Source organism: Manduca sexta, chromosome 26, assembly GCF_014839805.1.
Source record: "Manduca sexta isolate Smith_Timp_Sample1 chromosome 26, JHU_Msex_v1.0, whole genome shotgun sequence".
NCBI classification, from domain to species: Eukaryota; Metazoa; Arthropoda; class Insecta; order Lepidoptera; family Sphingidae; genus Manduca; species Manduca sexta.
In genome coordinates this window covers 10,309,349-10,323,269 of record NC_051140.1, presented here as the reverse complement: position 1 = coordinate 10,323,269, position 13,921 = coordinate 10,309,349, and the positions used below count along the sequence as shown (strand labels likewise).

The window sequence follows — 13,921 nt, the reverse complement described above, 5'->3', positions numbered from 1 at the left end:
CTCTGATGAAGTCCGAAACGTTCGATTCCAACCAAGACTGCGTGGACCGAGCTTTATGACCCGGCGCCGAGTCTTGCTGGAAGGACCATACTTGGTTATTGAACATGGTGATGTTAAGGGGCTTAACTACCTTCTCAAGAATGGTATCTTGATACACTTGTGCCGATGTTTTGATACCTTTTTCACAAAAATATGGCTCAGTCACTCCTTCATAGCTAACACCCCACCAAACCATCACTGAAGTCGGATAATGTCCACGTTGCACTCTGTCGACTAATTGGGAAGCTTCCTTAGAGCTTTGAGCATAAATACGGTCATTTTGTTTGTTAAAATGTTGCTCAATTGTAAAAATTTTCTCATCCGTAAACAAAATTTTTCTGTGACCTCCCTTTGCGTACCGCTTCAGTAGTTGTTTCGATTTTACCACCCTATTCTTCTTTAAATTATCAGTTAAGAAATGGCCAGTGCGTCTCTTATAGGCTGCAAGTCCTAAGTCATCTTTTAAAATACGCGACATGGTTCTAGGTGCTATCTTCATTTCCCGAGATAAAATCTTTTGCTTTCGGACAGGATTTCTTCGAATTCTTTCCCTTACTGCTTTGACCACCTTTTTCGTACGAACACTACGTGGACGGCCAGATCTTTTTCTGTCACAAACAGAGGAGGTCTCATTGTACCTATTAATAGCCCGGTACACAAACATTTTACTAATACCAAGTGTATGGAGAGTTTTAAAAATTGCATTTGGCTCCATACCTACTTTGTGTAATGCTATCACAGCGATTCGGTTCTCTTTATCACCCCACACCATTTTAATATCGCAAAATATTTTACAATGTATTGGCGCCAAAATGAGAAAACACAATGAACAATCGTATAAAAATGACAGATTCGAAATTCAAATGTAATATTTTTTTATAATTAAGTGTAACAGTATTTATGGCCAGACTAAGTATATAAAATTGTAAAATGTCCACCCGCAATAAGATTCTGAACTTTACCACGTGTGTTACGCTTTTATGATATACGCGTTGCCCGCGTTAGAGCCCATATACCCCCTGCACGACTTCAGCGTCTGCAGGTCTTGCAAATAAAATTTCTAAGACGCGCACTTGATGCCCCGTGGTACATTCGCAACCGCAACCTACACGAGGACACCAATATGCCACCAGGCACTTTATACATAAGGCCAGCAGACGCTATTTAGATCGGGCGGTTAATCATCCGAATGCGTCAGGTAGGCAAAATTCCATCTATACTCCATACGACCGCGCTAAATGGAAACGGCCGCGTTCAGTTCTGATAGACCTGGAGGACGATATCACTGGCTATTCGTCGTAGAAACGATAAGAAGTCCTCGCCGCATTCCCCGCCCCCTCGACCCGGCTCATAGTTCCGTCCCGCGTGCCGTTGAATAACGGTAATATGATTTTTTTAACAAAAAATCATACCGCCTTTAAAATCATTAAAAACCAAAAAATAACAACATTTTACTGGTCTAAGATATTTTTATGATATAGATACGTTGTCCGAGCTCAATACTCTTGCCAGTATTGAGCTCGGACGAAAGCAACGTAATTGCCCGACATTCACTTAATCAACCTCTAACCACTGTCGCGGCTGGTCGGCTTACTAAGTTTTTGTATTTTTATAAATATAAAGTCTTCCTGTGTTTTTAGACGATGTACAAATTATACTCTAAAAGTAAATGAAAAAATCGTTTAATTTCATATATGTTAGTAATAAGTATACACTATTGTAACTTATTTTTTATTTAATTTTATTCGACTGTCATGGCGACGGGGCGGCCGACGCTCGGGCCCAGTCGGGCCGTATCAATGCGAGCTGCTAGGGCTTAACTAAAGTAAATACTGCGCTGTTTTTATGTACAATTTTGTTACGTCTATCACGCGTCTATGTGTAAAACGTCATTGATACTGGTTATCAATTTTGGAGTCGGTGCAAAAATTAAACATTGTTTGTTCGTACATTTGTTCATGTATTTATCTAGCATTTCCTAATCAGGCTATAATTTTCTTTTTTTAACATGAGCCTACGTTTGTTGTTTAACTCGTCGTCGTCATTGTCGGTTCGCGCACCATCTATTAGAAGGGTCGGGAGGTATGGGAACGCGGCGAGGACTGAACTGCAGTTTTGTGGAGGATAAAAGTTTCAAGAACTCTTTCTTCTGTTTGATAGTCTGCGTGATATCGTTGTCTGGGTCGGTTAAACTGGACGGCGACATGTCCCAAAGAACATATATAACATTTCTCTTTGGTTTATATTAGTGATGTAACGAATGTCATTTTTTGAACATTCGCGAATGCGAATGCGAATATCTGCTACCGACATTCGCGAATGCGAATGTTTAGTTTTTGTTCAAATTTGGCGCCAATTTTCTATGGCTAAATAGTTAATTAATTGGTATGTTTTAAGAAAGAGTTATAGTTTATTGTAGAAGAATATTGTTTTAGTTTATTTAATATATTCTTTAGATATTAATAGAATTCAAGATGATAATTATCTAAACATTAAAAAGTTATGTAAAGACTGATAAAAAAATTATAGAAGAATTTGTTTTTGTTTCTTTCAAATGCTTTTAATTTCTTACTTGCTATTGTGTTACAAGTTCTAATGAGAATTGAATTTTTAAGCTTTATTAAAGTAAACGAAATAATTTTGTGTTGACCTCAGAGCGCTGCCGTACCGCACATGCAGTAGAACTATGCCACCGAGGCAGTCTCCTATTATCTTCAAATATTTTTTTTCTGATATTGACATTCGCAAAACATTCGCAGAAATTTTACGAATGCGAATGCGAATATCCAAAAATATGCGAATATTCGCGAATGCGAAAATAACGTGCGGGATAGAGAATAAGGCCCCTGAGAAGTTTGCTTTAGCCGCGCACAGACTTAGGAAGTACCGTACAAACTATATTATATCGATGGATACCTTGGCGCACACTATAGGTGTTGCTATATTTGAAGATATTTCCTGACATTTTTTTTTAAATGTCACTGTCAAATTAATTGACATTTGTGATCAGTTGTCATTTTTATCCACATTCAGAGATATATAAATTTTCAAATAAACACAGTTTTGTAATAATCTCACACTCTTACAGTGTTTTTCTGCTTTTTTATTTAAACGGTTCTTTCCTAGATTATTCAAGATACATTTTTAATAACATTTATATTGATTTGTACTAAAAATAAGAGCAACTTGTGACAATGGAGCCCAATATTATGAATTGGAGCAACAAAGATGTTTTAGATTTATTACATAAAGAAAACGTGTCTAGTTTCATAGAAGATATATGCAAATCCCACGACATTGACGGACAGTGCCTTTTGTCTTTTGTCGATCGAGATTTCTATGAATATCCCTTTGATCAGTTGAAGTTGGGTGAAAGAAAGAGATTTATATTATTAGTGAAAAAGTTACAAAGGCATAATCGTTCCGCAATGATAGAACTCGGATTGTGCGACGATCTGCTGAACCCTGCTACCAACATTAACTTCCTGGGTACTAATCTGTCCCACCTAAGCTACAATCTCCACAACAAAATCCCGAGTGAGATTGCATTCGCGAGTACGTCAGAGTGCATATCCAGTTTCGCGCCAGATGTAAAAGCTTCCAGACTTAAACCTGAAATTTGGAAGACTGCTATTGCTTTAGGTTTGTAAATATCTAATACTTTGATTTAAATAATTATTTGGCATGCTATCCAAAAAGTTTATTTGTGTTATAATAATATGTTGTTTGTTACAAAGTAAAAGTGAATTTGGATGTTAATCAATATGCTTTTGTGGTAAATAAAGCATTAATCTTATTTTAATTATTTTATAATTTAATTTTGATAAAGTATAGGGAAAGAGACAGTAAAAGAATAGGTTGATGAAGAACACATAATTAATACATAAATAAGTAAAATTTATTTTTTTAACCCTGTGCCTATTTGTCATTAGTATATTACTGATATGATAATGTTTAGTCTTACATTTTCTTTTTGATGTGAAGATCCCCAAAAGGCCAACTTTTACTTTATATAATTTAATATTAATTACAAAGAAATATTTTTGTTCCACACAGGTTATGTATTCCTGGTGACATGGGTGACGGCCGTTGTGATGGTGATAGTCCATGACAAGGTGCCAGACATGAAGAAGTATCCCCCACTGCCAGATTTATTTTTAGATAATGTGCCACATATCCCATGGGCTTTCGACATGTGTGAGATTACGGGCTCCGTACTCATGGCCATATGGCTGGTTGTTCTGTTCTTCCATAAACATAGGTAAGAGTTCAGTATTTTACCATGTAATTATTAGGGTATTTATCTAATTTGTTAATGTCAAGAACAAGTCTTGTTTAGAATTAAAAAAAAATATGTATATTAATTACTGCTTTTTTAAATATATAAAGTGATTTCTTGTAGGTACTTTACAGGATATAACACATTCATATCCATTGTTTGTCATAATATTATTATGTTCGCATGATGATTTTTTTATTATTTTTGAAATATTTTTTGTTAAAAAAATAAAGAAGATTGTTCAAGTTTCATTTTAAGAGGTTTTTAGTTTATTTTATATGAAAATCAATTAAATTACTGCATAATTTATAAACTAGAGATATAATTTATATTTATGTAATATAGCTATTAAACACAAGGTGTGCAAAAGAAACCCTTTTACACACTAGCTCTACAGGACTAGCTTTGGTTATGAAAGTGTTGTTAAAATAAACTGAATTCCAAAAGCATGTACCAGTCCACCTTCTACTTTATTATCTACGAGATCTATAAAAAGTATTCATATTAAAATAATGATAAGTAAGGAATGTCAAGTCCCTTTGTCGGCGATGTCCTTTTACAAAGCAATGAACCGAAACAAAAAAGATTTGTTCATGCGGCGGCCGCCAGGTCAACAATGCGTCACAAAAGATGTAAACAAAGAACATGTTGTCAAGTTGTAAAGCCATCCAAAGTTCAACGTTTGGTGTTAATAGATATCTATCAATGGCGCAGCACGTTTATTGACATACTTGTTTATTATTAAAACTCGATTAAAGAATTTAATTATGTATCAGGAAGTTGTAGCTTTGCGTAATTACGTAACAAATCTGCTCCGAATGATAAAGGCTAACATTCGTTATTATGGATTTTTTATTGCTTAACCTAATGATAATACGATTATTAAGCGAATTACGAGTATATCTGCGAGTAAATACTTATACTTGCTCTCTACACAAAGTGTACAAAATTACTTGAAAAATAAAACGTTTACAAAATTGTATTGAAGCATTAGCTAGATAGTGTGAAGCGGCGATAGCCTAGTTGGTCGTGGAACGGACTGCGAAGACGAATGTCTGCAGGTTCAAAACCCAAGGGCACACACCTCTGACTTTTCTAAAATCATGTGTGTATTCTTTGTGAATTTACCGTTCGCTTTAACGGTGAAGGAAAACATCGTGAGGAAACCTGCACATCTGAGAAGTTCTCTATAGGAATTTCGAAGGTGTGTGAAGTCTAACAATCCGCACTAGGCCAGCGTGGTGGACTAAGGCCTAATCCCTCTCAGTAGTAGAGGAGGCCCGTGCTCAGCAGTGGGCAAGTATATAATACAGGGCTGATATTATTATTATTAGCTAGATGACAAGTGCCGTCACGGTGCACATTGCATAAGTTATCCCTCTGCCTACTTTCGAACACGCAGGCATCACCATGTAAGCGACCTTTATCCGTATTCATTTATTCGCACCCAAAAAATAACATGCGATCTTGCTTGTTATCGCCTTTTATAATTAAGAAAACGTTTAGTGATTGCTACCTATTGATATATTTTTTGTAATACTAATTGACAGGCGATTGAAAGTTTCACTTCTGTACAGAATTATACTGGTCGTTATAATCGCATTGTTTTTTTTGTCGCTTACTTCGATCACTTGTGCGAACTTCGTTGTTATTAGAACAATTTCGGTATTCTTTATCCTGCAGAGGTCGGTGTGACGTGAGTCGAGGCCCACCCTGCCTGTCCCTCGCGTCACTCACAACGCTAAATTATGGATGACCCCATGGCCCAGATAATTTTATACAAATATCTTTATCTCATACGTATTACGTAGTCACTTTACTGTTGGCAAACACTTCCTGATAAATACCTATGCGAATAACATAGATAAACAGGCACTTCACATAAACACGGTTTGATATCTAATATTATTTGAAAAAGAACTAGTTTTGCAGGCATGGGCTGTGTGGGTGCCTCAATGGCTACCACTGAGACCCATAAAGCTAAAGAAGGGATAAGGAAACCGCATTTGTAAAAAAGAGCATGAACTAGCAAGTGAGTTACTAGAAAGGCCAATAACACTACCTGCCAAGGGGACGGAGAATGAAGCGAAAAATTCAAATCAAGATGCTGAAAACAATATTATATTATATTCTGGCTACAACACGACTAATCACTAGCTTTCTTCAGTAGGTTCCTATAACGAAAAATTCAGATCTGGTTAGGTATCTCGGGGACTATACCTATTCTGATTCAGAATATTTTTTATCCCCGAGAACTTAAGCTATAATTTTTATCTTGAGAACAGACTCTTACGCAGGCGGAACTATGAGCTGAAGTTAGTTAAAGCATAAACCATATAGTCCATTGAAATGTTACATTTTTTAGGCCTTACCTTGCGTTTTTTAGAGGACGCAATTTTATTTTTTTGAAGTGTAGGGGGGGTCAGTCTTAAGCTAAAACCAAGTTTGTGGGGTCGCCACCTTTGTCCCACGGCCGCCATCTTGAAAATAGGGGTTGAAATGGTTTTTACGATGTATCTCTTAAACTATTTATCTGACAAAAAAAAATTATAAACATTTTTTGTTGCAAATTAAATTCTCTACAACTTTGGTCTAGTAACTTTTGTCGTAGAACTATAAATAAAAAAGTTATGAGCGAAAATGTTAAGAAATTCAATGTTAAGCAATGTCCATTGCAACGTCATCAGAACGTGTGTTTATAAGGTTCATAATACTTTTTTTGTACTCTCATTAATACCCAAATACCCAAGGGACCATTAGGGAACAAAAGAACATCTGCCTGCTATTATTATTATTATTTCTAACCTCTCTTATTGTAAGAATAGCTGATAATATTATGTTGAAGTTGTCGTTCAAGTTATATCTTTTAGTTGTGCTACATATTTCTGTACGTGCGGATGTATTTTATTCTGTTTTTAATTGTGAAGACGATTTCGAATGATTTTAGACACGATTTTAACTTTAGTGAAAACTACTTTTTTTTTATTAGCAATTTAACTTTTAAAAGTCTTTTAAAAGTCAAAATGCTAATAAATAACTTACTTACTACAACTTCAACACAATATTATCAGCTATTCTTATAATAAGAGAGGTTAGAAATAATAATAATAATAGCAGGCAGATGTTCTTTTGTTCCCTAATAGTCCCTTGGGTATTTGGGTATTAATGAGAGTACAAAAAAAGTATTATGAACCTTATAAACACACGTTCTGATGACGTTGCAATGGACATTGCTTAACATTGAATTTCTTAACATTTTCGCTTATAACTTTTTTATTTATAGTTCTACGACAAAAGTTACTAGACCAAAGTTGTAGAGAATTTAATTTGCAACAAAAAATGTTTATACATTTTTTTTTGTCAGATAAATAGTTTAAGAGATACATCGTAAAAACCATTTAAACCCTTATTTTCAAGATGGCGGCCGTGGGACAAGGGTGGCGACCCCACAAACTTGGTTTTAGCTTTAGACTGACCCCCCCTACACTTCAAAAAAATAAAATTGCGTCCTCTAAAAAACGCAACCCCAAATGTAACTTTTCAATGGACTAATAAACATTTATATTTGTTTACACCACAACACGCAGTATTGTATTTTATCGCATGACTAACAGAAAACCTTGAATTTTTAAACTTTAAATCTTCACTGAACTGAAATATTACATTATGTTACTGTAATCTTATCGAATCGCGAATTTCTTTTAATTTATGAGTCACACTCACGCCCACTTGCGAACTGTTCCAATTTTTTATTTTATATTTTTACAAGCAGAGGCGGCCTTAGGGGGAAGTGAACTGGGCAACAGCCCGGGGCTGCGCGTTGTGCCTTGAGGGACCTGTTTTTACCATTTTATCGACGAAACTTAATATCGGGGAACATTTTTTGTTCCGCCCAGGGCCCCACTTCGTTTGTTTTTTGCTTTCGCCTGAGGCCTCGCGTCGCTTAGGGCCGCCACTGCTTACAAACATTGGTTTAAGAAATCTAATTTGGAAGTTGTAATAGTGACTACGATGGATTAGTTGAATCAAGACTGGTGATGACCATTTTAAACGTATCAATGCTGACCATTAGTTAACGCGCTGAATATAGTTTTTGGCTTTAGGTTTATAATACTGCGGAGGTTCTTCGCGCTGGCGGGCACGGTGTTCCTGCTGCGCTGCTTCACGATGCTGATCACGTCGCTGTCGGTGCCCGGGTCGCACCTGAAGTGCGAGCCGCGGTCGTACCCGCCGGCGGACGACCTGACGGTGTGGGGCCGGCGCCTGCGCCAGGCGTACGACATCTGGAGCGGCGCGGGCATGTCCGTGCGCGGCGTGCGCACCTGCGGCGACTACATGTTCTCCGGCCACACCGTCGCACTCACGCTTCTCAATTTCTTTATTACTGAATGTAAGAATTCAGCGTAATATGTTTGTATTAATCGCCTCAAAAGCCTAGTGGGAGCGTTTTGACCTGGTCCAGCATTGAAATACTGGTTTCGATCCCAAATAAAAACTATACTGATTCATATGCAGATAGCCGGGAAATACGATTTAAAAGTTATTCGCGATGGGTTCTTCCCCTTTTCCGTTATTGTATGTAAGTGAGCTCTGCAAATCGTGGGCGAAATGATAATGTCATTTTTCCATACAGTGTTGTGTAATGGTTAAAAGTTTTTATCGAAATTGAGAATTATTACTTATAACACTCCTTTTAACGTTCGTCAAGTTTTATACAGCGTTTGCACGTTACTGCCAGACAATTGAAATACATTTAAATATTAAATTGTCGAGAAAATACCACCGGTAAAATCGCCAAGGCGATCAACAAACGATTCTAAAAAACTATTTAGTAATTACAGTCATACGAATATCAGTTCATTGCCGGCTTATGCTGAACTCATCGGCCTGTTAAAGTACTTGATCGAGTTGCTATCTGTGTGGGCGTCGCATAATTGAAGTAAAACGAACAACATAAGGGTGCTTGCTGTACGTTGCGTAGGAGCGGAACTTGCTACTTCATTATGGCACCAATTAATCGCTTCTTAAGACAGCCAAGAAATACCGTGGTGGTGTTCGTCAATTGCATCCCCTAGTCGTCCTCTGGAGGCGAGTGTATTCATTGGCGGAGTCATGCGCTCTTTGAAAGACAGTTCGCCAAGCTGGTCTGATTTGACGTCTCTAGGGGAGTAATCCTTGTCGTTGAAACTAATCCTTAGTCACGATAAAAGTGTCAAAGTGGGATTATACTCGAGAACGCGCTTGGTTCAGACCATAGCTATATCTTACATTGAACCAAAGGACGTATAATGGCTTGTGTATAATACGAGTATGTTTTTCTTATCAGGCTACGAAATGGATGAATAATACAAAAGATATAGTCCGTAAAATGGCACATTCTACATTGCTAATAACACCACGAGTCCTTAGTTTATCGTAATATATTAATCTTTTAGTACTTACCTAATTCACGAATTCTAAATAAAAACGTTATCCTATACAATGACTCACGCGAAATAAAACATCAAGAAAAAAAAAATATTGCTGGAACTCCTATATAATTAAAAATCGTAATAGTTTCACTCAAGCTGACAAGCTGTTGTGTAGCTTTAGCCGTTATCAATTAATACATTTTACGCGAAATGCGCACATTTACTGATTTTATAGCTAGTGATCTATTATAATAAGTGATAAAAAGTCCCTAGTGACGAGGTCTACCATCATCTAAATTGCCGACGCCGGATAAACATGGCAAAAATCCCGGATATTTGGGCGAAATGTGGGTTTTCCCCGAACACCTCTGAATAAATATTTTTTTCAACGCGCGGGGACACATGTGGTTCCATCGTCGACTATTTTGTCGTGCCTTCCTGAATACGGGTTATTATGAATTAATTTTAAGTAAGATATATTTCAATTTATCGCTCATCTATAAAAAAAAATTCTTCACCTAACAACAAAAACATCCGGGTTACACTCGGAGACTTTTTAAAAACCCCTGCCGGACGGCCCCCGGACGCCTTTCAAAATAAGACAAATCCAGGTAAATCCGGACAAATGGCAGCCCTACTAGTGACCATTATAACAATATTATTGTAGATACTTTATTTCGCTACTGATTATAATTATATTGTCTGTGTGTACATTGACGTTGTTTAATTTTTGTTCTGTTCTAGTTTTCTGTGTCTATTGTTTAAGTATTGTAAAGTCTTAGAAGAAATTATAAAAATATAGTGATAATTGTTTGCAGACACATCTCGAAATCTGTACCTGCTACATATCTCGACGTGGGTGATGAACATGTTCGGCATATTCTTTATACTGGCGGCGCACGAGCACTACTCCATAGACGTGTTCATCGCGTTCTACATTACCTCCCGACTCTTCCTGTATTACCACACGCTCTCCAACAACCAGGCACTCATGCAGAATGATTCTTCCAGGTAATAACATAAACTCGTTATTGATTGCGATGACATCATACTTACTAGTCTGTTTTTGATGTGTCGCCAATGTAAGCAGAACATAATGCATCGAATTACTATGACATGAAGGCAGTATTGACATACGTTTGTACACACATAATAGTCCAGTTTATGTACTATAGTATGTCTATGCTCTGCAAGAATGAACTTTAGCAAACAATATTCTAAGAACCCAATGAAGTGTTATTTAACTTCAACTACAATTCCATCTCTAGATTGATATTTTGTTAATCGTTATTACTTTGAAATTGTATGACGTTGATAGTTGAAACCTATGTAATCGTCTTACAGAGTTCTTTTAGAGCGGTGAGTTACATAATATCAGATCTGAAGAAAATATTAGCGTGTGTGAAAATATCCGCAAATATCTGTGTCTGGTTTAGGCGGTCCTTCATAGGTACATATTTCCTGACATTTATACAATTAGACTCGTATTTTAGTGTAGTATGAAACCTTCGTCAAAATATTAGCTCATTAGCCGTTATGAATAATGCAATGAATATCTTTGAATAATGTATTAAAAATTAAGATTTTCGGTGAGAAGGACATTTCTCGACACCCATTAAAATAATATAAATTGGCTATACACACGTAGTTAATCGTATATGTTCTCATACGTTATTATTGCAGTTGATTACTAATATAGAATAAATATATAAGTATAAAAAACAGAAATAGAAACTTATTAATTAAATACGGAATTTGGCTTGTTCAGTTTTCCGCAACAATTGTGATGGATTTAATAAGTGTGTGCGATATTGGTGTAGTAACACGCAGGATACGTCTTTCCCGGAAAGCGTTTCTTGATGCGCATCAAATTCAAATTAAATTACAAAGGAAATATAAAAGAACATTTTTAAAGTTAAAGACCTTCCAAAATACCTTTCATTTTATTTTTCATTTTCATTTTATATTAAACTCTTTAGAGTTAAATATTAATATTCAAAGTCGACAAAATCTAAGTTTAGACAAATAGTACATGACGTTTTTTATGTAGTTATGTATATCCCTATGTAACACTGTCGTTTAAAACCGAATACCATGTAATATAATAAATGTGGGTATATATATACAGGGTGTCCCAGAAAGTGGTGTCAAGCGGAGGTCCAGAGATAGAGCACCCCTTGGGGTATCCGAATCACCCCCATGTATGTTCCGCGATTTTTCATAGTTTTCGAGTTATGAATATTTTTCTGAATTTTTGGGAATTTTCGATTTGAACGATTAAATGTTTTCTTTTTAAAAAAATAGAAGACTTATTCGAGATTTTTTTATTGCAACTAAATTTTCATTAGTTTTAATTTTTTGCTAAAACAAATAGCTTCGTAACTTTAATAAAAAATATGAAAATATTGATGTAAAGTGAAAAACTTACGTTCTATGAATTATAACTTAAATTTTCTTCTTTAAATAAATTAAACGGGTGACTTCGTGGTTGTAAGGTAGTTCAAAAACTTCTCCAGACTCTCAACTTACATATTCGTTAAAAAACATAGTCCTTCATGGGGGCTATTTTGGCTTAAATCAGCCTTAAAAGACAGCAAGGTGGAAAATTCTTAAAATTTCCCATTAGAATACAATTATTTTTTTTTACTTCTCTTCACTCCTAAGGTTAATTAGTTTGTAAACAAACCGAAAATGACTGCAAAAAAGCTATAAATTAAACATTTGACATTTTCTTGGGCTTAAGTTCAATTAATTTTGCATGATTTGTTGTCCTGGTTAAAAATTTGTAAACATATGTGTAATTCGTTTACCTGCAATTACAATGGGCCGAGGGGATAAGATACTGAATTCTTCAATAATATATTAGGTTGATTTTTAGAACAATAAACTTTATTACTAAAATTACAGTATTACCAAAAGTATAATTTTCTAGTAAGTAGGATGAGAGTTCACTCATGTCCTTAGACAATTTTGATGAATAAACAAAAAGCTATTTAAAATAGGTAAAATGATTCATGTTACAAAAATTGTGTTGCATTTTTTTTATTAGTCGGCTAAATGTTTGTTTATATTTTGCGGTGGTATATAAATACGTTTCTTGTATCTTTGGAAAACTATTATGTACAAATGAATATTTTTGTATATTTCAGGACAAGGATATGGTTTCCTTTACTTTCATTCTTCGAGTCTGAAGTTGACGGCATTGTACCGAATGAGTACGAGGGTCCGGTGACTATAATGACCAATTTGAAGCAATGGTGCATGCAGCTGGCGACCGAGGTCAAAGAATCCTCAGTGGCCAAGATAGCAGGCAGTAAATTGCAAGAGGGCGCTGCCATGGGAGAATACTCTGTTGTCAAAATTGTGGACGGCATCAAGAGAAACCTTAGCTTAGTGGAAGAATTCAAAAACTCGCGGCAGCGTCTTGTCACTCTCGACAAGAACGTGCAAGCTTGTGTGTTAGATGAATGCTCCGAACCTGAATTGCGGCACAGGAACTTGCCCGATCTTCCGTCAGAGCCTCTGCTTAGGGACTTGGCCAACCGAGACAATCCACCACCGAAAATATCCAAAAAGAAAATTTAAAAGAACTGATTATAGCTGAATTTCCATAGAGGCTGTTTGTAAAACTTCATTGTAGTTTATTTACAAAGTGAATTAGATACCTAAATGTTTTACATTTCCATTATAGATTTTATATCATGTTATTCCATATTTATTTTATTATAAGTTAAATGTAGTATAAATTATTAAGAAAATTTATTTGCTCAAATAACTTGAATAAATAACAATATGCTTATTGAGCTTCCTCTTTGTTAATAGTATGATTTTTTCCTAATAAATCCCACGGTCTTTTGCAAGTACAGCATCTATTACTTGCACTTCGTTTCGTACATTTAAATTTAGGCACCATTAGTTACATATATTCGTGCGACATTCAATTATAATAATTTATTTAATTAAAAAAAGTAAAATACAGTACTAAATGGTAATTAATGTGTTAAAACAAAAACCGGCTAATAGATACCCACTTATATTTTGACAATTATTACCAACTGGCTTTTGCTTGCCAAAGCGCCTGCATGAGAGTTTTTCTGGGATAAAAGCCCTGCTTAATTTTTTCCTCGGATATAAAATATAATAACCTAATTCCACCCCGATCCGATCAGTCGTACTGACTGTACAAACTATC

General features: G+C 35.7%; 1 protein-coding gene across 1 annotated transcript; it reads left to right on the top strand.

Annotated features, from left to right (window-relative positions):
• Nucleotides 1-3,034: 3,034 nt before the first annotated feature.
• On the top strand, nucleotides 3,035-13,548 carry LOC115444905 (sphingomyelin synthase-related 1). Its single transcript, XM_030170887.2, has 5 exons — nucleotides 3,035-3,681; nucleotides 4,096-4,300; nucleotides 8,422-8,708; nucleotides 10,548-10,740; nucleotides 12,879-13,548. The coding sequence occupies exons 1-5, from the start codon at nucleotides 3,234-3,236 to the stop codon at nucleotides 13,312-13,314; spliced, it is 1,569 nt and encodes a 522-aa protein (XP_030026747.2). The 5' UTR covers nucleotides 3,035-3,233; the 3' UTR covers nucleotides 13,315-13,548.
• The last annotated feature ends 373 nt before the right edge of the window (nucleotides 13,549-13,921 follow it).